At 43.7% G+C, this 21,724-nt stretch overlaps 1 protein-coding gene across 12 annotated transcripts in view; it reads right to left on the bottom strand.

Moving 5' to 3' along the window:
- The window catches only part of satb1b (SATB homeobox 1b), a 68,892-nt gene extending 53,512 nt beyond the window's left edge, over positions 1-15,380 (bottom strand). For 9 of the 12 annotated variants that reach the window (XR_015118497.1, XR_015118498.1, XM_086217784.1 and 6 more), the window contains exons 1-2: positions 14,945-15,380; positions 1,786-2,024 (exon numbers count right to left, since the gene is read on the bottom strand). Coding sequence is in view for 10 of the 12 variants with exons in the window: in XM_086217784.1 (XP_086073910.1) it covers positions 1,786-1,999 (214 nt within the window). In the remaining 2 variants the exon portion in view is untranslated. Of the gene's footprint in view, positions 1-1,785; positions 2,025-3,239; positions 4,392-14,940 lie in introns of those variants that run through there. The other 3 variants (XM_086217785.1, XM_086217787.1, XM_086217786.1) reach the window with 3 other exon arrangements.
- Between the last annotated feature and the right edge of the window lie 6,344 nt (positions 15,381-21,724).

Raw genomic sequence — 21,724 nt, 5'->3', positions numbered from 1 at the left:
ACAGCACAACACAGGGATAATTCTCACAGTCCTCCTCTCTTAGCAGTCTGTCTGGGTAAATAAGTGTGTGTGTGTGTGTGTGTGTGTGTGTGTGTGTGTGTGTGAGATGAGAGAAGCATTGTAAAAGAGGTTGAGGAGTTTTGGAGAGCATGCACAGGGCAGCGGTGGTGGGATGGGGTGTGTGTGGGCGTGTGGGGTGGATGTGGGGGGGTCTTCATAACTTTTCTCACTCAATTTCACACTTTAGTTCAATAATCAATTAAATATTTAGGCTATAAAATGACATGAAAAAAAATATATATATATAAATAAAAACCACTGCAATTTCCGATAACAAAAAGACTAACTGATTGTTTTATTTGCAATACCCAATCAAATACCAAACGCTTTTCAGTTTATGATCATAAATGAAATTCTGGAAGCAATAAAAGTTTGGCATTTTAATCATTAAATTACTTATCAAAGTTTTTTCTGCTGATCAGCTTTTCTACAGATGCACCGAAGTGATAATTTTGGCCAAAACCCATGTTACCATAGCCATACTGGTCAACAGACGATATTAATCATTGTCAGTATGATATGTATAAAAATATACTATGATATTACTTACTCTGTACATGCTGGAGAACAAATGTTAACACTTTGAACCTGAACGTTTTTCTTTATTTACAAAAAACATTTGGAAAAGCCCATAAATCACATTTACCGCATTGTTTCCTTCCAAGAACTCACAGTAACAAAACACAAGAAACTAACAACAAGACTCATTCATGAAATGCTCTTCTGCAAATTTGTTCCGACACACTGCGAGGCTTTTAAGCCCTCAGTTGAGTCTTACAGGCAGGAGGAGACGCCTGATGGCTGTTTGTAACTCATGCTCCTGACACTGATTGTGTGCATCCTGCAGGAAAGTCTGTGCAAACCTGTGACTGTTACAAGAGGTAGACGAAGGGTGTCAAAAGTAAGAAGCTAAAAATAGCCATGAGGCTTGCTTCCTGTCAGTAAGACTAAACTGAGGGTTTAAAAGAGGCCCTACTGTGCGTGAGAACAAATTTGTGTGTAAGAACATTTCATGAATAGGGCCCAGTGGTAGTTTTAGGCTACTTTAACTACCTGTATAATTCCATGAAAATCTTTGGAAAGTTTGGATCATCGATCCAAATATCCTGACAAGGTTTCGTGATGACTCAAACTTGCCAAAACTAGCAAACTAATATCAAAGCCTGTTCAAGTCCACTTCAGCTAGCAGTGCAACGGTTCAGCAAGCCTGAGGGCTCAGTGTGTATTGTGGTTTGGGAGTCACAGATAAGTTAATTTTCTTCTGTCCATTAAGAAGAAAATCCTCCAGTCAACAACAGCAACCTGCATTCACACTGAGCTGACATGAATAAATAACACCGGCACAGTCGCTGCTGTGTGTGGTCGTCATTTACAGTCACAACTACACGAGTGCCTGAACTCTTCTCTGTACTTTCTAGTGAGGGTGGAGCTAATAAGCCATCATACTGAATGTGTGTGTGTGGTCAATCAGTGGATACACACAAGCTAATAAAACTAGTTCATATACCTTAGGTTGTTTATTGGACTGTTCAACTCAAATTTATGAAATATGTTAAATCCAAAACCTATGACAACAAGTCCCAACCATATTCTCACATTTCCTAAACACACACTCAATAGCAGCTGGATGTAAATAATCATCTTTTGTTTGTATCAGACCAAAAACAAATGCACATACGTGGTGCGTGGCTACAAGACTCATCATCTTCCCTTCCACCTTCTTACCTCTCTTATGGCAGGTCTTCAGCAGGTGGCCGGTGGGTTTGTACGGGACGCCGGCTAGTTTGGCCCCGGTGCTGCCCAGCCTGGTCCGACCCAAGGGGCTGCCGTTCTGCTCCATGCGGGGCAGCTTGGCCGGGGGGGCCTTGGCCTCGGCCATGCTGTTGACCAGCTCAGAGTTCTCCTTGCCCAAACACGTCTCGCTGAGATGTTCCATCATTCTCAGCACCTCTGCTCACTATCACCTGCGGGGACAGAAACAGAGCGGTTCAGCTGTCTGAGGAGATATGTGACTGGCATTAAACACACCGCTGAGATGAGAAGAGGGAAAAAACACAACAAGATGAAGTAGAGGAGCATTTTTATAGAGCTAAAAAATGTGCCTTAAGTAATAGAGACCTCTTAGAACAGGCCGATTATGACAACAGCTGTCAATTCTCCTCACTTATGACAACTCAGGCCACGGCGACATTTCCGTGCTGCTGTAATGTTCCCCTTTTTCAACGCATGCATTATGTATGGGCGTCCCACTGGAGATTCCCATGCGAGAGGGGGGCAAACAAGCCCCGGTTTTAGTGCGAACACATTAATTTGCTGGGAGATTCCACTCGAATGAGTACAGTGCAGTTCAAGGAACAAGGTTCTGCAGCGACGACGCACGCAGAGAAGGGGAAACTAACGGTTTCTGAGTCACTTCATGTGGCTTCACAATCGTGACGCAGCTCGGAGGGGAAGGGAGGCCACGGCGCCGCGTTCGCCGTGTCAGACGAAAAAGACATTTACATCCACACACACACACACACACACACACACAGAGGGACGTAACTTTATATCAAGGTATAAGGATGGCAACTTTTGCACAGAGGAGAAAAGCAGCTTCGGGAAACTTCACAACAGACCACTGCTGACTCATGGGGGTAGTCATAACAAGTTAAATCGGAGGAGGGAAAGAAAACAGAAGGGGAGAATAGACACATGAAAGATGGAGCTGCTTTTCCCACAGGTGCATGGAGAGATGACTAGCCTCCATCACTGCATTTAGCTCCTGGAGTGAATTGAGAGGGTTAAACACCTGCTTTGACTCGTCCTCCATACTGCATCAGCTTAATTCGCTGTGATAATGGACATGAACTGGAATGTCAAAGAGTGACAAGGGCAGAATCATCCACCCCCATGCAAAAAGATCATGAACTCCCCCATTCACAGCATGCAATGAGGCAACTAATTCCCCACAAATAGAGGAGGGTACTGAAGGGGGGGTGGGGGTGGAGAGGAGAGGGGTGGAGGGGGTAAAGGAATCCAGACCCGGATAAAGTCCGGATCCAGGTCAGGATTTTTAAATGACCCTTGAAAGACACAAAATACTGGAGTTCAAATGGACAGATGATGAAGAAGAAGAAGGAGGAGAAGGAGGAGGAGGAGGAGGAGAAGTTGAGCGGAGAGAAATCTTCTAAACCAACCTGAAACGCAGCACTTCAGCACCGGAGAGCATACACCACCTCCACCTCCACCACCTGGGAAACACGTCTTCTTCAAGTTTGGCCAGGATAAAGAAAACACAAACTCCTCTCACGGCTCTTATCTCTCTTTCACACTCTCTCTCTCTTGCTTTCTTTCTTTCAAGTGTGCATGACAGCGAGCGGTTATTAGAACCAGTTTAAGAAAGGACGCCTTCTCCCGCTCCCCTCCGCAGATGACTGGCAGCAGGCGGTGCGAAAAAACAACAACCCGGGTCTGTGGAGGAGGCGACGAGGTCGAGATGGACCGTGATAGGCGAACATTGGTGAGCGGTTGTGTGTGTGTGTGTGTGAGAGAGTGTGTGTGCGTGAGTGTAGCTTTAGCTAATTCCGTCCAAGTGGAGGGTGAAAACACGGCTTACCCAAACCCTTTAGGAACAGCGTCATTTAGCCTAAAAGTGAGCGGCTAGCCGCGTCCGTCGGCGTCCGAGTGAGGGCGACTTTAGTTGGCAGCACAACATCCAGAATATCGGCAGGAAAGCAGCGGGCGGCAGTTAGCCAGCAAAGCACCTCAGTTGTATTAATAATAACCGCCACCGAAGCCTAATAAACCCCTGTTGTGTGTGTGTGTGTATGTGTGTGTGTGTTCGCGGAGGGGGGAAATAGCTTAACGTCGGCTTAGCTAGATTTGACTACCGGCAGTCTGGGGGAACAGACCGGGAATCTTGCTATCGCGTCGATGTGGAGAGACGATATGCGGACAGCCGAGGCAGGTTCGCCTGGATAAAACAAGGAGGAAAAAAAAGAGATAAAAGGGGGAGGGAGAGGGAGAGGGAGGAGGGAGGGAGGGAGGGGGGGGTCAAAAAGTGCGGTGGTTCCCGATGTGGAGGATGAAGAAGGTTCGCCGTGGGTGCAGGAGAGAGCTGCCCGCGATAGTAAGAGTCGGTTGTGTCCTGCTGGCTGGGGATTGGCGTCCGGACGGAGCTCCTCTTTCTTTCTATCTCCCTCTCGGTCTCTCTCCCCCTCTCACTCCGTCTCTCCCTCTCTGTCCCCATTAAATTATTAGTTGTATTGACTCATCACTCCACCCCCCCTCTCTCTCTCCCCTCTCTCTCCTCTCCCCGCTCCTCGCTGTCTCGCTGCTCTCCCCTTCCCTTCCTCATTTCAAATGGCGAGGAAGAAGGGGTAAAACATTTGAGGGGGGGGGCGTGTGTGTGTGTGTGTGTGTGTGTGTGTGTGTGTGTCAGAGAGACAGAAATAATCTCCTGATAAAATCAGGTGATTCCTCCGCGTTTCAAGCTGAAAAAAAAGTCCTGGTGGAGACAAATAAAGTGGACAGAGAGAAAACACACGCGCGCTCACCTACGTGCGCGCGCGGACACAAACACATACACACACACACACACACACACTGACGCGCGCGCGAGGGAGAGAGGATCGGTGGTGTGATTTCCGGCTGTGCGCGTAGGAATTTTTAATCAGCTTGATTAGAGTGAAACGGTCCTGTATTTATTACCGGACACACACACACACACACACACACACACACACACACACACACACACACAAAGAACTTAAAAAAAAACAAGAAATAAAAAAAAAATACTTTCCTTTAAAATGTAGATTTCATTGAATACTTTTCCGAACCTGTCTGACGGGGCTCCTAAGCTTTTTTTTTTTTTTTTTTGTCCGGCGCTAACGGTCATTCTGAGATAAACAAACAATCACAATGAAAAAATAAACAACACTAAATTACCTGTTACACTCAGGGAAAAAAAAACACTTTTATAAATAGGAAAACACCTAGAGTTTGTATCTATATGGGAATGTTGATCTGTTTGCTAATATTTTCTCATTATTTCTATTATGGCTGTGTCCAACCTAAGGTTTTAATCTCTTGCTTATCATAAAATATCTATTATTATTATAAAATATCACATCTTTTAGTGTAATACAACTTTCAATTTGGCTTATTTCTATGACAGTTCTGTATGTTTAAGAAGATATCAATTTACACCATGCCTTCATAAAATACTGGGCTCCACTATCAGTAAATATGTATTATTACAAGAGAGCTTCCCTCTGGAAACGAACAGTGGGTGAGGACCCGTGCTGTTAATATGGACGTTCTTGATTCTGGGTTTCCACAAAAGTGTAAAATTCTGACGTTGTCTGTCGATCAAACTTGCAACGGGAGTTTCAGACGCTTCAAGAGTGTGGAAGGATGAATTGAAATTAACCCACAAAATAGTTAAAGCTCCATAAAAAGCAAATAAAAAGTCATTTTGGAGAGGCGACCCTCCTCCGCTCCCTCAGCTGAAGGTCAACTCCGCTCTTGTCAACACACAAACGTTGTCAAGACTTCTAGCAGTTCTCCATGTGGCTCTGTCATTGTCATTATTGTTATTATTATTATTACTCTGCTATTATCTCCCAAACCTAACCTCTGCAGCAGGTGACTCTGCATTATGCTGAAAATATTAGATAACATAATCTCTGTTGAAATAGTCAACAAAACCCTGAATTAGTAAAGTGTTGGAAGGAGCGAACGGAGGGAAGAAAGCCAAGGAGGAATATTTAGAGGCTGCAGAGTGACTGCAAACAATAGCAAAGATGATTTTCCTCAGGTTGTGGGTTATTGTTTTTTTATTATTATTATTTCTAAATTATTTCTGTGAACATTTCCCGGCTGCTGGCGAGCCTTGCTGTTCAAGGGCAAACCGTGAAAATATCAGACCAGGTAATCTCTGTTGATATTGTCAATAAAAGCCTGATTTACCCAACATGAAGGTGGCTTAATATTAGCTTTATGAACAACAAATATGGGTCTTATATGCAAGTAAAAATGAATCCCCCAAAGCTGTCAGAGGTTGCAGTTGGCAGCTCTGCTTCTGTGTGGCCAGAGAGCCAAAGGAAAAGTTTCATATGCCGTTTAGGGAAATGTGTTTTTTGGCGAACGGGTACAGGATAAAGGCAAGATGGGTAATTGTGATCCGACTCATCAGGACAGTAAATCACTCAAAGATGAACAGGCATGTCTGTCCAGGCTGAGAAAGAGCAAAAACAGGAAACCAACGCAAAACAGGAAGTGTGTGTGTGTGTGTGTGTGTACAATCACGTTGATGAAGCCAGAAGTTGTGAGCCGTCCACAAAGGTCAGGTGCGTGAGGTTCTATATAACTCTACCTCATAAATATTTCCAGGCATCATAAACTCTCTCTGTGTGCGACCATAAATACAGTAATAGTACATCATCTCACACAAAGCTGTTGTTGCATAAACAGAAGGAGCCACAGACGTGAGCTCCTCAGTTAGACTCCAGTAACCACTGTCAGGTGACGGCAGTCAGACACACAACAACCAGGAGGATCATTCAATTGTACCCAAGGTTTTCACAGCTGGCTTTTAGGAAACAAAATTAAATCAGCCAATGTATTGTACAACTTTGCAGTGGAACCAATGCAGCTACACCTCTCAATGAAGCACAGTGGTAAGTAGAGCATTGTTCCGCCCACTCAGGCGAGGTCAAAAGTTTGCTAGTTTTTTTATGGCAAAAAAAAAAAAAAAAGACTCCATGAATTCACCACAGAAGTCCAGCAGAAGAGCTTGAGACGGAAGAGCGCGCTGTGAAACTCACGTTTCAGACCTGAGTTGGAACAATGTCTCGCTGTGTTGACACGGAGTTAGCGTGAGGTGTAGGTTTTGAGGAGGCGGCTGCATTTTAACGAGGGTCCCGCAACTGTGGCTTTTAACAGGAAATGGAAGAGTTGTTGAAACTGCCTGTATAAGACTGTGACATCTGTGAATTTAGAATTTCTGAGCAGTGGCCTGAAACCCAGATCCAGCGATCGACTCTTATCTCAATGGTTCTTGGGGTCTGAGGGGGATGTCGACGCTAAACACAGCCAGTGTGTGTGCAGTGTTGTTAAATGGCTCCGCGATGCGTCTGCAGAAAAGTGGAGGGAGATATAAATCAAGGGTCTGGAAAAAAGAGTGTTTCAAAAGGTCCCTGAAAAAAATGAAGTTAAAATAGTCGAGTAAATCACATTCTGCGCCAATCTGGAGCTACGTGACAGCTGCATCACAGGGTCCACATACTGATCCGGTCTGATTGTCTTTCACCAGGATTATACAAAAACTAGCAGGCTCATTTGAATGAAACTTGGATGGGAGGGGTGGAGCACGGAGCGGGGAAGGACCAGCTGAATTTGGGAGCAGATTCAAGATTGCACAGTTCTAAATGGAGCGCTTTCCTCTTTCGTATTTTCTTTAAATTTTGAAATATTAAATGGACAATGAGGGAAAAAAATGAAAATATGACAGATTTGCAAGGACGTCATCGATTTAGGTGCAGGATTCAAAGCGGATAACAAAATGTGTCACTGGAGGTGGAATTCAGAAATCACCAGGCGGAGGAGTACACTGTCTAGATTTATTAATATTTAAGAATTGATCATGAACTTGAAGCGTTATTTGTTCTGAATGGAGGCACAGAACCTCACCGGTGTCCCCAACCATGTGTTAACCTGAATTAGAGACACTGCAGCCCCCCCCCCCCCAGCAACATGTAAACGTGCTCCTCAGCAGATCACTTTGCGTCACCTAGACCTGCGTGTCGCCGCTGCACAACCCTCAGCACGGTGACAAGCTTTACACGACGTTCACTATCAGCTCCTGTGCTGTTTATTTTTTTCTCTCTATCTCTTTCTTGGCGACATTTAGCACCATTCGGGAAAAAAAAAAAAAAAAAAAACACAGGGGCAACGGTGAAAGCGAGCCATTGTCGGCAAATGCTCTTTTCTATCTGGCATGACGCAAGCAGCCGCAGTCATTTCCACTGTGATTGTCGGGCACCATCAGAGAGCATCGATAACCCCTGCCAGGCCTTGGCACCGCCAACAGGTGCCGGCACTGCCAGCTAGGTTGGCACCGACGTAGCTGTGAAAACCCTCTGACATCCAGAAGGGCACAGATTTGCACTGAATGCACCACTGAATCAACACTGCTGATTATCAATTAACATATACTGTTTTGTATTACACAGAAAAGAGGGAAAAATGGGTTTTGAAACACAAAAAGCTTGTTTAAAAATACTAGCTGTGTGCTGCTGTAATCACGTGCTGAATACAGATTTAGCTCTGTTCAAGGTGGGTTTTTACACGCCGCTGGGGCTTTGTGTCGGCGAGACACTGCGAGGTGTGTTATACATGTACACAAGTGTAATTGTTCAGGCAGGATTTGGAGCCTTTTGGCAACATTTGTAAAAAAAAAAAAAAAAAAAAAGACACAGGAGCATGGCAGCCCTGATGTTTCACTAAGTGTGACCTCGTATTGAAATGTCAGTGGCGTTTCACCTGAGTTTTGCTGCAGGTGTTTATTAAAATCTACCACATCTGGCCCTTCAAACCACAAGTGTCAAACAGACAAAAATCTATGCACGTGTTTTCAAAATAAAAAATAAACAAAGACACCAGTCATCATCACGCAAAGAGGAGAATAACTGACAACGATGAAGAAAATCTCTAGTAGTTGGCTCAGCAGGGAGAAGCGTCTTTATTTACTGTGTCAGGCAAAGCCGGCGCCATCACTTAGTGTACGTAGGTGTTGTAATGTCTTCATGCTCGCCACTTGTGATGCTTCTAATGGGCATTAATACGATTATTTGGATTACTAATACAAATTAGTCTGCGCATCCAGTCTGAGCGAACGCAGCATGTGTGTATGTGTGTGTGTGTGGGGGGGGGTATAAACACCATCACCGGTTTGACTCAGAGCTTCTCCGCAAGTGTCTGCCACAATAAAACACAAACATAATAGTATTATTAGAGGCAGTGAAGGATTTAATAATCTGTCGGGGAAGGTGTCAAAACATGCCTGCGTGAGTGTGGGTGCACGGATGAACCTCTGTGAGACGGGAGATGTCATGTACTGTAGCGTGAGGAAGGCTGGTGGATGCAAAACCATCAAGCAGTTAAACGAACTAAATGAAACTAATCTCCTGTCTAAACAAAACAAGTGTTAAAAACAATTACTTTTAACTAATTAATTACAAAAAAGGAACCTTTGATTTTGGAACAAAGAAACTGTTTGCAGGAGATTGCGTATGACATGTTAAAACCATGAAAGCGTCATATTTTTGTCAGCAATGTTCCCATTTTGCGTGTTTTCTCCTCAGAAACGGTTTGTTTGTGTAATTTTTGGTTTTTTTTTACATGAATGATCTCCCTGAGCCGCACGACTGAGGATCAGAGTTCACACTTTAGGTGGTCCATTAATGTGCGCTCGTCAGACGTCTAAACATCGCTTCATCATTTGTTAAGCACAGATATTCCATATCCTCCCAAATCAAATTAGTTTCACATTCTCCATTAGCCTCTCATACAGCAAGTGTGACTTTCAATTACAAGTGAAATAAGGTGATTTCTACATTCCTCATACGTCCGTGTTTTGGTGTAGGAGGAGGACGAGGAGTGAGAACCGGAGAACAAGGCGATGTAATGAACTGAGAGTCGGCTCCTAAGTGCTTAATTGTTTTATAATCACATGAAGTCGACAGAAATAGAAGCAGAGCTAGTGGTCTCCACCTCAGGTCTGATGACAGGAAGGCCTAATGCCAATTGGCCTCTACGGGTCTCGCCGCCACCGCCGCTTCTGAATGAGGTTTTTTTTTTTCCCCCTTTGCCGAGGCAACTGCCGCTCTACTGACACCCCTTGTTCTCACTTCCTACCTCTCCACTCTTGACACCCACCCTTACGACGTGTGGTGTGCACTGTACACAATGCAACTCCCACACACCAGCAGATGCACGCCACACACACAGACACATGTACATCTGCTCGCCGCCGCTACGATCTGACACCTCTGCCCTCAGGGTCCGAGCCTTTGGCTGAGTCCTGCTGTCAGCTCATCGGGCTTAGAGCTGCAATAATTAATCGATAAGTCGACGGAAAGGAAATTACGGACCTACGTAAAGCAAAAGTGTTTAATATTTTCTAGTTTTAGACTTTTAAATAGAAGCTTTGATGCTTCTTTGTCATCAACGAGAGAAAATGAAGCATTTTGGACTGTTGGATGGACAAAAGAAGCCATGTGAACGTGCCTCTTTAGGCTCTGGCGTAGGGCATGAAAGCATCTTTTTGACATTTTATAGACTAAATGAAGCATTCATTAATCCTGAAAATAATCAGCAGATGAGCTGGTGATTAAAAAAGGGGTTATTTGCAGCTCTAATCAGGTATCAGTTCCATCCAGGATCGGTGTTTCTTAAGGACTCCAAACCATCATGGCAGCTTGCTCGCCGCCTTGTTTATCACCCGCCTTTATTGAATTATAAAACCGATTAGTCCGAGCAGGCATCAGAGACATTTTAAAAAGATATAACTTTTCCGTCACTGTTTGGTAGACCCGGGTCATCACATGATCGAATAATTGAACGATAATCTGTCCCTCGTGGATTGCAACAAATAATTAATAGAATTAGAAAGACAGGGGTGTTTGTGTATGTGTGTGTGTGTGTGTGTGTGTGTGAAGGAGAAACTGGAAATGTCTTTTTTTTATGTCTTGGCATTGAGAGAGGACAGACTGAAGGGGTGAGAAAGGTCGCCGCATCCCGCTGGGTTTCCCCAGAAGTGGGGGAGAGACAGTAGCCTGGCCTTGTGGCGAGTTCTTGGGAGTGTTTCGACAGTGTTGGGATGGTGTTACTCTCCTCAGTATGTGTGGAGTGACACTATAACCAGATGAAGTACGTGTGGAAAACAGCTCGGAATGTTGTGTCTCAGGCGGAAGTATTAAATAAGAGGTACAGACTTGAGGATGCGGTTCTTTATCTACATATATTTCTTTGCATGTTTTAATCCCTTGTCAAAGGATGCATCATCCATCCGCTGAGGAACAAAACGCTTGATAAGGCAAGGGTGTGTGAGACATTCAGAGAGAATACAGTATGTGTTGAAATGGTTTCATTGGAGTATGTGGGTGGGTATTAACAACCTGATCTTAGCGGGATGTGCTTTCCTCTAAATCGCTCTTTTTTTTTCTCCTCTGAACAAAAGGACTGAGAAAAACCTACACAGATCGGATAAAGACAAGCATCGGAATAAAAGACAATGAGTTTGTTTCCCCCCCTCTCCAAAAATAAAAAGAGCATACGTTGAGACCTGTAATAATGTGATTTGAATCATGCAAACTTAGATGTATATGCTGTCCTAAATTGTATTTGCTACGGTAGCATGAAGCACGCAAAATAACAAGAACACACACACACACATATATACACACACACACACAAAAAAAATTCAAACATAAGGAGGGATGTCATTTTGTAAAAGCGTGACAAAACCGACATGACGGACTTTGGGTCTTTTATCTCCCAGGGAGGACATGCCAACCCAGTCGGTGAACGGGGCTGATTGTGAGGACCCAAAAACAATGTGATGCTTTTATCACTGAGCCAAGGAATCTGGATCAACAGTATGCAAATCATATGCCAGAATAAATGTAGTCGAACATGCCGGGACAAAATAACCCCCCACTCTCCCTCTTTAATTTTTTTTCTTTTTTTTTTTTATAAAAAGAACTTTCAAGATAATGACAAAATGAGCTGTAACTGCCGAATCACACACTAAGCACTCAGGGTGGTATGTAACTGTGAGGTGGGGTGTGGGGTTGGACGGGGGGGGGGGGGGTAGGGTGGGGGGGGGGGGGGCATATTTGAGCCCTGGAATGCAGCTATTAATACACCAACCTTTTTCCAAACTTGTTGCAACTTGTCATCAAACAGACAAAAATGCAGGGAATCATTGTTATCTTGCTTCTCTATTAGCAATCATAACAGAGCTATTTCCCAGAGAGGAGGGACGGGGTGTGTGTGTTCGGAGGGGTGGAATCCCCAAAGAGCCACACATTAAAAAACGAGACAGGCCTCTTATTTACTGGCGACAGTCTAATAAATACATTTGCTGGCAGCTAAACAGGTATTTACTCTGCTCCCTACCACAGGTATAATTTCACTGTTTGCTGAGCTGTTATTTTGCCACGGTGATAATTATCAAGCTGGTAAAGGAAGGCAATTAATGGTTTTAGCCAAGATATCAGTCTCAGCAAAGTGAAGACACAGCCCAGCTCCCAACTCCCAGCAAAGACCGTGAAGGTGCTTTGAAAAACCTCCATCTCTTTCTGCGGGGAGCCAAACATTTCTTGGACATTTTAATTTTCCCTTAAAGCATTAAAATTGACAGTTCAGTGCTAATTTTAAAGCGAGGGGATGATCCTTCCGGAGCAGACAAACAAGAAAGACCTGCGCCTTTAATTGCGGGGACTAATTGGTCTCTCAGGGTCACAGGACGAACTTTGCCGTCTACACACTCACTCTCATCTGACAACCTGCTCTTCTGCTTCTGTTAACACCTAGTGAGAGCTGGGCACGCTAACACGCTGCTGCTACTGTACACAACTAATCCCATCCACACTGGAGGGCTATAATCACTAAACTTGTCACCCCGACAATTTTCGCGGAACATGCACCGGTGATTTCTGGAGGTTGTGATGCAAAAAATGTAAAAGATTTCAAGGACAAGAGATGTGTATTTATTATAAACTGATTTCCTGCCATTACACAGGACAGTAAATGCTGCGTGCACTGCTTTCATTTAGTTGTAATGAAGACAAAAGTGAGCTTTGATGTTGCGGTGGTGGTGCTGGTGGTGGTGGGGCGAGGGTGCAAGTACAAGGTTAAACCGTAGAGTTAGGAAGGTATAGAAAGTTGTTTTCCAGACTGTAAATCGCAGTAAGGTTATTGTAAGAACTGTGAACACAGTCAAAGAAATTAATTACACACTAATAAGCTGCGACAGATGTTTAGGCTTTTACTGCTGGATCTGTGTGACCTGGCAGCAGCAGCGGCAGCAGCGGCGGCAGCAGCGGCGGCAGCAGCGGCGGCAGCAGCGGCGGCAGCAGCGGCGGCAGCAGCGGTGGCGGCCGTCCTCACACACTGATTTATATCATGCCGGATAAACAAGTTTACATAGATACAAATTGACAAGCCGCGGTGGATCTATGTGCCGCAGACTGATAAAAGAAGTGGTTGCAATGAAGGCTCAGATAGTAAAACTGAGAAGTTTAGTTTCAGCGTTGAGTAGCTGGGGCTTTCATCTTGTCTGTAAGGACTATTACAAGAAGTGGCAGCCTGAGACAGGAAAAGGGTTGTGTGTCACTGCTGTCAGAGGCACTGACCAGATTAGCCACAGCATCTTCAAGTGCCTCAGATCTGCAAAGATACAAAGAAAAGAAAAGAAAAAAAAAAACACATAGCTATGCCACAACCTGTTCCTTTTCCCTTCACGGGTACCATGCTTGACCTGATAATTCCACGTAAGAGAGCAAAGCAGAAACTTGACATCAGCAAGACAGACAAGATGTCTGAAGATCTCCAGATAACCACCCCTTCATTGTTGCTTCAACTACAGATTCAGCTGTTCGTTGTGCGTCATTCACAAATATCTTTACGAAAGCTACAATATAACCTTGACTGTGCTGATGCAGTGGCCTGTCTATATATAGATCGTGTGTGTGTGTGTGTGTGTGTGTGTGTGTGTGTGTGTGTGTGTGTGTGAAACCGTTTAAAAACCTGTAAACCAAAGAGCATCAGTGCCCACACACACAGTTTGAAGATGGCAATAGATCTGCTCATAACTGCTCTCCATCCACTCTGTCTCTCTCGCTCTCTCTCTCACACACACACACACACACACACACACACACACACACACACACCTGAAATTACTTTATCAGCACTGTGACAAAAGCCACAAGGCGATCCAAGCAGCGTGTCTGCATCATCACATCTCTTTCACACCAAGTCAGAAAACAATAAATTCATTAACTGTTTGTTTCCCTGCCAGATTGTCATACCCTTTTTATTTCATTTATTTATTTATTTATTTGAAGCTCGCCGTGTGTTTGAGCTATGCAAAGTGTTTCATGCTACAGCCATAAAAGTATTGAAGCAAGTTGACACGTAATTAAATAGTAAGTATATGGAGAGAATAAATGAAGTGGATCTAATAGGCTAATAAAAAGTAGTAAAAGTAGATGGGCAGTTGGGCTGCAGCAGCATTTCTGATGTCAGCGCTTTGATAAAACTTGATTTGTCAACACACTTCATGCTAAAAGCCGAGGGAAGGCGTGTGAACGTTAAATAAATCTACTTTTTTAAAATTCTGTAAAATATTTCTAAAATCCCCACATCAGGAGCAGCAGTCGCAGCATCACTTCTTGCTCCTGCACCAAGTTGTTAAATGAATTAAGAGATGATGCTCTCAAGCCTCCAACATCACCAGGGCTCGACTCAGTCGTGCAGAAATGACACTGGCCTGTTTCTTAAAATTAGATGGTGGGGGGGGGGGGGAATAACAACTTCAGAATTTATATTTAAGCATCATAGCAGAATGTTGTTTTTTTATTTTTCTGTATGAAATATTAAATCCCAGCAGCCACTTTTAGTCTGTGTGGGTTTTAAGTGATTTGGAAGATAGGTTGCCTTTAATTTATTTAGTAATTTATCCTTCTAATTCCAAGGAGAGGCACTTTATTTTTATGAGTCATGCAATAACAAATGTGATTTAAAACATCGCCCTTACAGAGGAAAAAGAGGCGTGTGACAGGCTGACAGCACCGACAGATCACGACACTCCTGGACCGAACCTACCTACCTTTTAAGTCAGCAGCCGCCCGACGTCTTGTCTTCCATCAAAAGTTGAGCAACCTCGAGTCGCTGCTCCACCACGACGAGAGATCCAAAAATAGGCAACTGCTCTGTGGGTGGAAAAAAATCTTTTTTGTTTTGTTTTGTTTTTCTTTTCTTTTTTTTTTATAAATTGAAAAAAAGTCCTACGGTTGAGGAAGAGGAGGGGGAGCTGAAAGCCGCACTGATTGTAGGTGAAGTTGCGGAGCGCGCACGGCCGGCGGATGGAGCGCAGAAATGTGAGCAACCGTGCGCTGCGGGCAGCGGGGGTGAAGTAGAGGAGAGGAGAGTAGCGGCATGTGAGAAGGGCTGCTGCTGCTTTGAGAGGGTGGCAGGTAACCGAGCCGCCCCTCCCCGTTTCTGATGCTCAAATCGATGATTTGCCAGCTGTGGCGCAGCTTGTCTCATTGCCCCACTTTGGTTTTTACAGCCGCTCCTCTCCGACGCGCCGCTCTCCTGGAGAGAGAGAGAGAGAGAGAGAGAGAGAGAGAGAGAGAGAGAGAGAGAGAGAGAGGGAGAGAGAGAGAGAGAGAGAGAGAGAGAGGAGCCGCTGCCAGGCTCTAACACTCATTCATTTTCATATTTACACGCCACATGTTTGCATGTCAAGAAGAAGAAGAAGGAGAAGGAGGAGAAGAAGAGGAAGAAGAGAAAGGGGGGAAAGTCTGGTAAACAGTCGATTGCGCGCGGCGGCGGCGGTGGTGGCGGCGGCGTGCGTCTCGCACCGTATAGTCAAAGGCTGTTTTATCAGCGGAGGGCAACCTGCCAGCTCCCCTCCCCGCTCCCCGCACACCTGAGCGGAATATGAACACGTATAGCCCGGTGTACATCAGATGCTCCAGCCCACATAAAAGAGCCGTTTATTAAAGCAGATGGGGTTGATTTGTTTGGAAGCCGAGGAGGAAAAAAAAAGTTTGAAAGAATAATTAAGTTTGAACAATGCTTATAGAAAATACTGCAGTCTGTTCTCTTGCTGCGTTTGCCGTGAGCTACTTTTTCAATTAATTTCACCAATTTAAACAAGAGGCTTTTAGTGGGAAATAATTATTATTCTGACTATTCAGCAGAGAACATTTGAATGCGTCATTATTGAAGCAGACACTTTTATTTTATCAATGCAAGCTGTTGCTTTTCCTCTGTAACTTTGTAAAAGTCGGACCAACACACACGCACAAACACACACACACACGCACAGAGAGACACACACAACCGCTCCATCATATTTAAGAATCATACAGCAGGCCTGTTCAAAATAAATTAAATAAATAAATAAGAAAAGATAAAAACAGACAAAGAAGGCAAATTTGCTTCATTTCACATTGAGGACAAAATAACCTGATTTTTGTTCCTTCTCGGACATCTTGAAGAACAAAGCCTGGAGCAGAATCAGCGAGGCGCAGAGGACAGCCGCAGATAACAGCGCAAAGCTTTTATTTTCGCCCTCACAGCGTCTTAATGTATTTGTGGTATTTTAATTGATTTTCAGCTCGTCGAAAAAGTGCACAAAAAAAAAAATCAACCACCGCCAAAGTCTGAAATTGGACGGTAGAATTTCTCAGTTTCAAGACACCTAAAATTGAACAAAATGCAGCATACAGGAGGGAGCAGGAACCGCCTGGTGATCCCTCTGGTTATTAATTCCTATTCAATACATTTAAAGCCAGAGAAAATCATCAAATAAATCCATGTTTAAATGACCATTTCTGCTCCAAGCCTTCTGTTTGAGTTTATGTTTGTTCACATATGAACCTGTAGTGTGTGTGTGTGTGTGTGTGTGTGTGTGTGTGTGTGTGTGTGTGTGTGTGTAAAATTTACATCACAGAAGGTTGGAAGCCAGTAGTTTTAGTTTATGTGTGCACTCATTTAGTGAGTATGTGCTTTTGTGTGTGTGTGTGTGTGTGTGTTTTTGTGTGTTTGTGTGAGGAATGATTGACAGTTTGCATCTGCACACAGGCAAACTGCTCTGCACAAGCAGGTGTGCAGGAGCCCACAGGTAATGCAGCTGTTTACTTGCAATATCAATGTGTTTTAGCATAAATAACACACTGATCCATTTACATTTACACCTCCCATTGAAAATAGAATTAGTGGTGGAGGGGTGCTAAAAGAAGCCAACAGAAGGAGAGAGAGAGAGACAGGGAGAGAGGGGGGAGAGAGAGAGAGAGAGAGAGAGAGAAGGTTCTGCTTTGAAAAAAATCTAATTATTCTGATTGTCCACAGTGAGTTTATTTGTCAGAGAGGACACAGAATGATTGGAGCCTTTATCGTAAGCCGATATGTATGAATTTGTCTCAGAAAAGTTCATTTGTTGTGGTTTTGGGACTCCACAAAAGTTTCATTATGAAGCATATGCATTTAAAAAAAAAAAAAGGATAGCGAGAGAAAGAAAAAGAGAAAATCACACACACACACTCTGCATATGATTCAGCTCTCTCATGGGAGCCTGAATGGGAATAGAAAAGTTACCGTAAAAGAGATTCAAATTTGCTTTCTGCATAATTATAAATTCATGCTAAGTTAGGAGTGTTTTCATCATTACGGACAACAGCTGGTGATTTCAATGCCGCCTGTGTTTTATCCAACAATTCATGTCGCTGCCTCCCAAAGCCCACATGTGTTGCGGTTGTCATTTTGGCCACAAGGGGGATCCGTGAGTCTCATCCTGAAATGGTGAGTGAGGAGAAGAGGAGGGCAGCCACTGATGACCTCTCCCGGTAAAACTCTTATCATTTGGGGTTTTAACACTGTCTTCTCCAGCCGGTCGAGCCAGCATGATTCTCCAGGTTGAAAAGCAACAAACCCTGACCACTACTCTCAAACACAGAGGAGATTATTAGTGCAGCAGTGAGGTGTGAGAGCTGTGGATGAGTTCCAAGACGTTAATGCAAAGCATTAATGCGCATTTATGTTGATGAATTATAAAGAGGGCACATGTAATGCACAAAAAAAGAGGAGCAAATGCGTGTAAACAAATCAAAGCAGACCTTGAGAGCTGAGACATTTCAATCGTCTGCACTTTTCTTCGAAAACAATAAAAAGCACTTGGAAAATTACAAGGGTTACACACCCCAGAATTAATCTTTCCAACCCATAACTAAATAGAGAGTTGCCTCTTCATCAAGTGGGTATATTTTAATTACAGGCTATTGACTACTGAAAGTAATTTGTCTCAGAAAGATGCCTACGAGCTAAAAGACAGACGTCTCGTCTAAATCTGGAATGCTCAGCCATTTGGTGCTCTGGTTTTGTGGTTTGCCTTTATTTTTTTATTGTCCCACAAGGGGAAATTTGATTTACAGTAGAGGGCTAAAACACGACATGACATAGTGGGTATTGGACTTGAGTCACCACACTTGGAACAAAGAAGCAAAATCAAGAATGACCGTGTCACAATAAATGCATTCTCTCACTTTTAATCCTGTGTGTTGATGGTTTATGTATCTCTCTATATGTGCTGAATACGTGTGGAAAGATTTATATCACAGCATTTTCTTTACATCTTTTAAATTAAAAAAAAATTAACGCGACTTTGATAAGGTTAATTTTGCATCCAGTGAAATCTCACTGTTCCAGGGACGGGGCTGCGTCTCCGCACCAGCATCATTACCGGCCACAGCTCCCACAGCTCTAACAGCTTCACTCCAACTACAACTTTGTCCACAGGCAACGCTTAGAGGTCCTCTGTCCTCTTAGCTGCTCTCCATGTTGAGCTGCTAGCAATCACGTAGGGGGCATCTTGCACATTAAACACTATTAGCTAATGTACATGGCAATCAATATCCATGACAAGTCCCGGCAGAGTGCCATGATTTTACCGGAAACACCTAAATATATGGAAACAAACTGCTCTGCCTTCCATTTCATGGGAATCTTTTTTTCTTTTTTTTTTAATCTTAAACCATTTGCCTTGATAAACTGATACTTCTGTCCAAAGAGTGTGTAGCAAGGAGAAGAGCACATTTAATCGAGAGTGAGCTGTCAAAGACTGACCTCTGCTAGCAAATGTTGGTCAGCGTGGATGTGGGTCACGTAAACAGCAAAGATGTGACCCACATATGAAAGGGAGTGAGCAACCACAAGACTATGATTTTAAAGCTATGATGAAGTCTATGAGGGCTGCGTAGGAACTTTCACTTCCAAATATTGGTGACCTCATCATTTGCTATCAGGGGCCGTTCCTTCTGCTGAACCTTTTGGACAGAAATTTACGTTCGCCATTGTTACATGACAGTTATTTTCCTGGCCACCGCTGGATACATTTTTTAATTTTGTTTTGCACAGCGATGTTCCCACAGCCCAAAAAGTGAAAAAGAATTCAATGAATTATGAATTATGTTCAATAAAGTCTTGTTTTTGTTTTTTTTTGCAAGAGCCGCGCTTCTGTTCAAGTGCCGTTCAAATTTTAAGTGAGGTTTGGAAATGTTGCAAAAGAGGAAACGTGAATAAGGCGTGCTTCCATCAACCAGTTCAGAGGAGGCAGTGTCACACACGGATGTAACAGAGTAGAAGAAGAAAAAGTTGTCTTTGCCATGTACAGACATTTACCAGAGAAACATGGATCAAGGTCTCAAAGAATTACTTTCAGTTGCACACGTTGTCTCGGGACAGGAACCAAGTCAAAGCTTATCTGAAGGAAAAAAAAGGTGTTTCCATCTGCCATATTTTTCTTTAATTTACAAAATACAAAATTTTGCTGTTCCTGATGCAAAACATTAAAAGTTTGAAATGATGGATTTCGCCCCCTTTGCATTCTTTGCATTTACTACTCTTCAATATTGTTGCTAGAGTAGCAACTGTGATCCAGCAACCTCCTCACGTCCAAAACTGATGTTTGAGGGCTTCCCAGTAGAGGCAAAGCAGGTGGAGCTCACAGAAAAAAATTGGTGAAAAAGTGGCCACAACCTCAACACCACATGAGCGGTAGTGGAACACAACAAGGTACGAGTACACACGAAACCAAACACCCAACATTAGCAGCTTAGCATCGTTGTTTTGCAGTTAGCACATAATTTTATGAAGACACTAGTTTTGCAGCGAGAGACGGGTTTCAAACGAGTAGCGCCTGCATTGTTGAACTAGAGACTTTGTTGCAATCGGCTTTCATCAGCATATTTGGCCTGGTGCTGGCAAGTGTTCTTAACAGATATTCTGTGTCCACCGAGTCCAGTTACGTTTAGTTGTCTATTTTTTTGTCTTGTGCATCACGTTCAGCGTCACAGATGGAGCCCACGCACTGTAAAGGTGTTGCCCACACAGCAGTGGAGTGGAACATCTTCTGTTTGTATTCAATCTTTGGTAGCTGTAGTAAAAGCAGCATGGAGGGGCGCTGATGATGTTTCTGCTGTATTTGTTTCTGCTGTATTTGTTGTTGTTGTTGTTGTTGTTGTTGTTCCAGTTGCTAATCCAACGCTTCTTGAACGCTTGTGGCTAAGATGACAAAAAGTTGTAGAAGTTACAAGTATAGGTGAAAAGCCAGAGCCAATAAACACCCTCGTCTACTGCAGGGTCATTTGACCCGAGAGTGAAAGCTGATTAAAATCCAATTGCGGACAAAAGCCAGATGTTGGCAGGTTTATTGGCCAGAGGGAAAGGGGCTTTAGATGCACAACCCGCTACAACAAAAATGTCTCCTGACATCCACTGTTAACTCTTCCTAACTTCTGTAATACGGAGCGTTTAACCTGCAGCTTGTTTGTGTCAGGCCTGAGAACACGGTCGGATGTTGGGCACATCAAGCAGCACAGAGCCACGGGAGCTGCAGCGATAGGCCTCTGTTTGACATGCATCACAATGCAGTGCCAGCATCTCAGTGAGACACCGTATCTCCTGGAGAGTCTATTAGCTGTGCTTAATTAAACAAATGTGATTAGACTGATCCAAACTCACACAACTGAATCCCCGGTAAGGAGTCAGCCATGAGAGGCGGCTGCAGAGAGAAAGTCTAGTCACGCTTGGCTTGGCTTTATTAATAGTGCCTATTACACACTTACACACACCTCGGCGAGCTGCGGGGTTTACGTGTGAGTTATGTGTGCAGGCAGCAACACTTCAGGTCCACTTCTGAAGTTTGTCAATCACAGTTTAGTGCTGACTGTCAAGAGCAAATGAAGCTTGGGGTGTCAGGATAAAGGTGATAGCTAATAACAGATTGATTAAAGGTAATTTGCTGTGATATATGTGGGTGGAATTTAGCTACAGCTGTCAGTTGTAACCAGGTGGAAAGCTACAGGGAAATTTTCACTAACTTGTAAAAGATGAATCACTGACAGACTCAGTGAAAGATGAGAGAGAAACTGCAGTAACTTGGTGTGCGAATGTTTAGGGGATTTTAACTCTGAGTCATTTCAATTCACCATCAAGTATAAACTGTCAAAAACTATAACTCACCACTGAGCAGAACCTATTGAGGAGAGTCGAAGAAGAAACATGCCGCATCGCAGAAACTCAGTTAAAGTTTGAACTTTCTCTGCCTTCTGCATCTCCTAAATTGAATTGTGCGCTCGTTACTCAATCACGGGCAACCTACAGTAGACATCCAGGGCAGCGCTATTTAAAACAATGGGCTGTCTATGTCTGAGCAAGCTCAGGGGTTCTGATGCAGGTAATGTGGCTCTCATATTTTATTGGGTCGATGCCAACACAAACTAAGGAGGCCTTTAATAGTTTGTTTAAAAGGTCAGGTAGCAGTTCACCAAGTTTGGATCATTTAAATGATCCCTTCTAAGTGTCCTAATCTGAAAAGTCCTGT

The sequence above is a fragment of the Aulostomus chinensis genome, chromosome 11, assembly GCF_037954235.1.
Source record: "Aulostomus chinensis isolate RoL2024-O1b breed Wild chromosome 11, RoL_Achi_v1.0, whole genome shotgun sequence".
Lineage (NCBI taxonomy): Eukaryota > Metazoa > Chordata > Actinopteri > Syngnathiformes > Aulostomidae > Aulostomus > Aulostomus chinensis.
The sequence above is the reverse complement of the archived record's forward strand: the minus strand, read 5'-3'. Positions and strand labels throughout refer to the sequence as shown.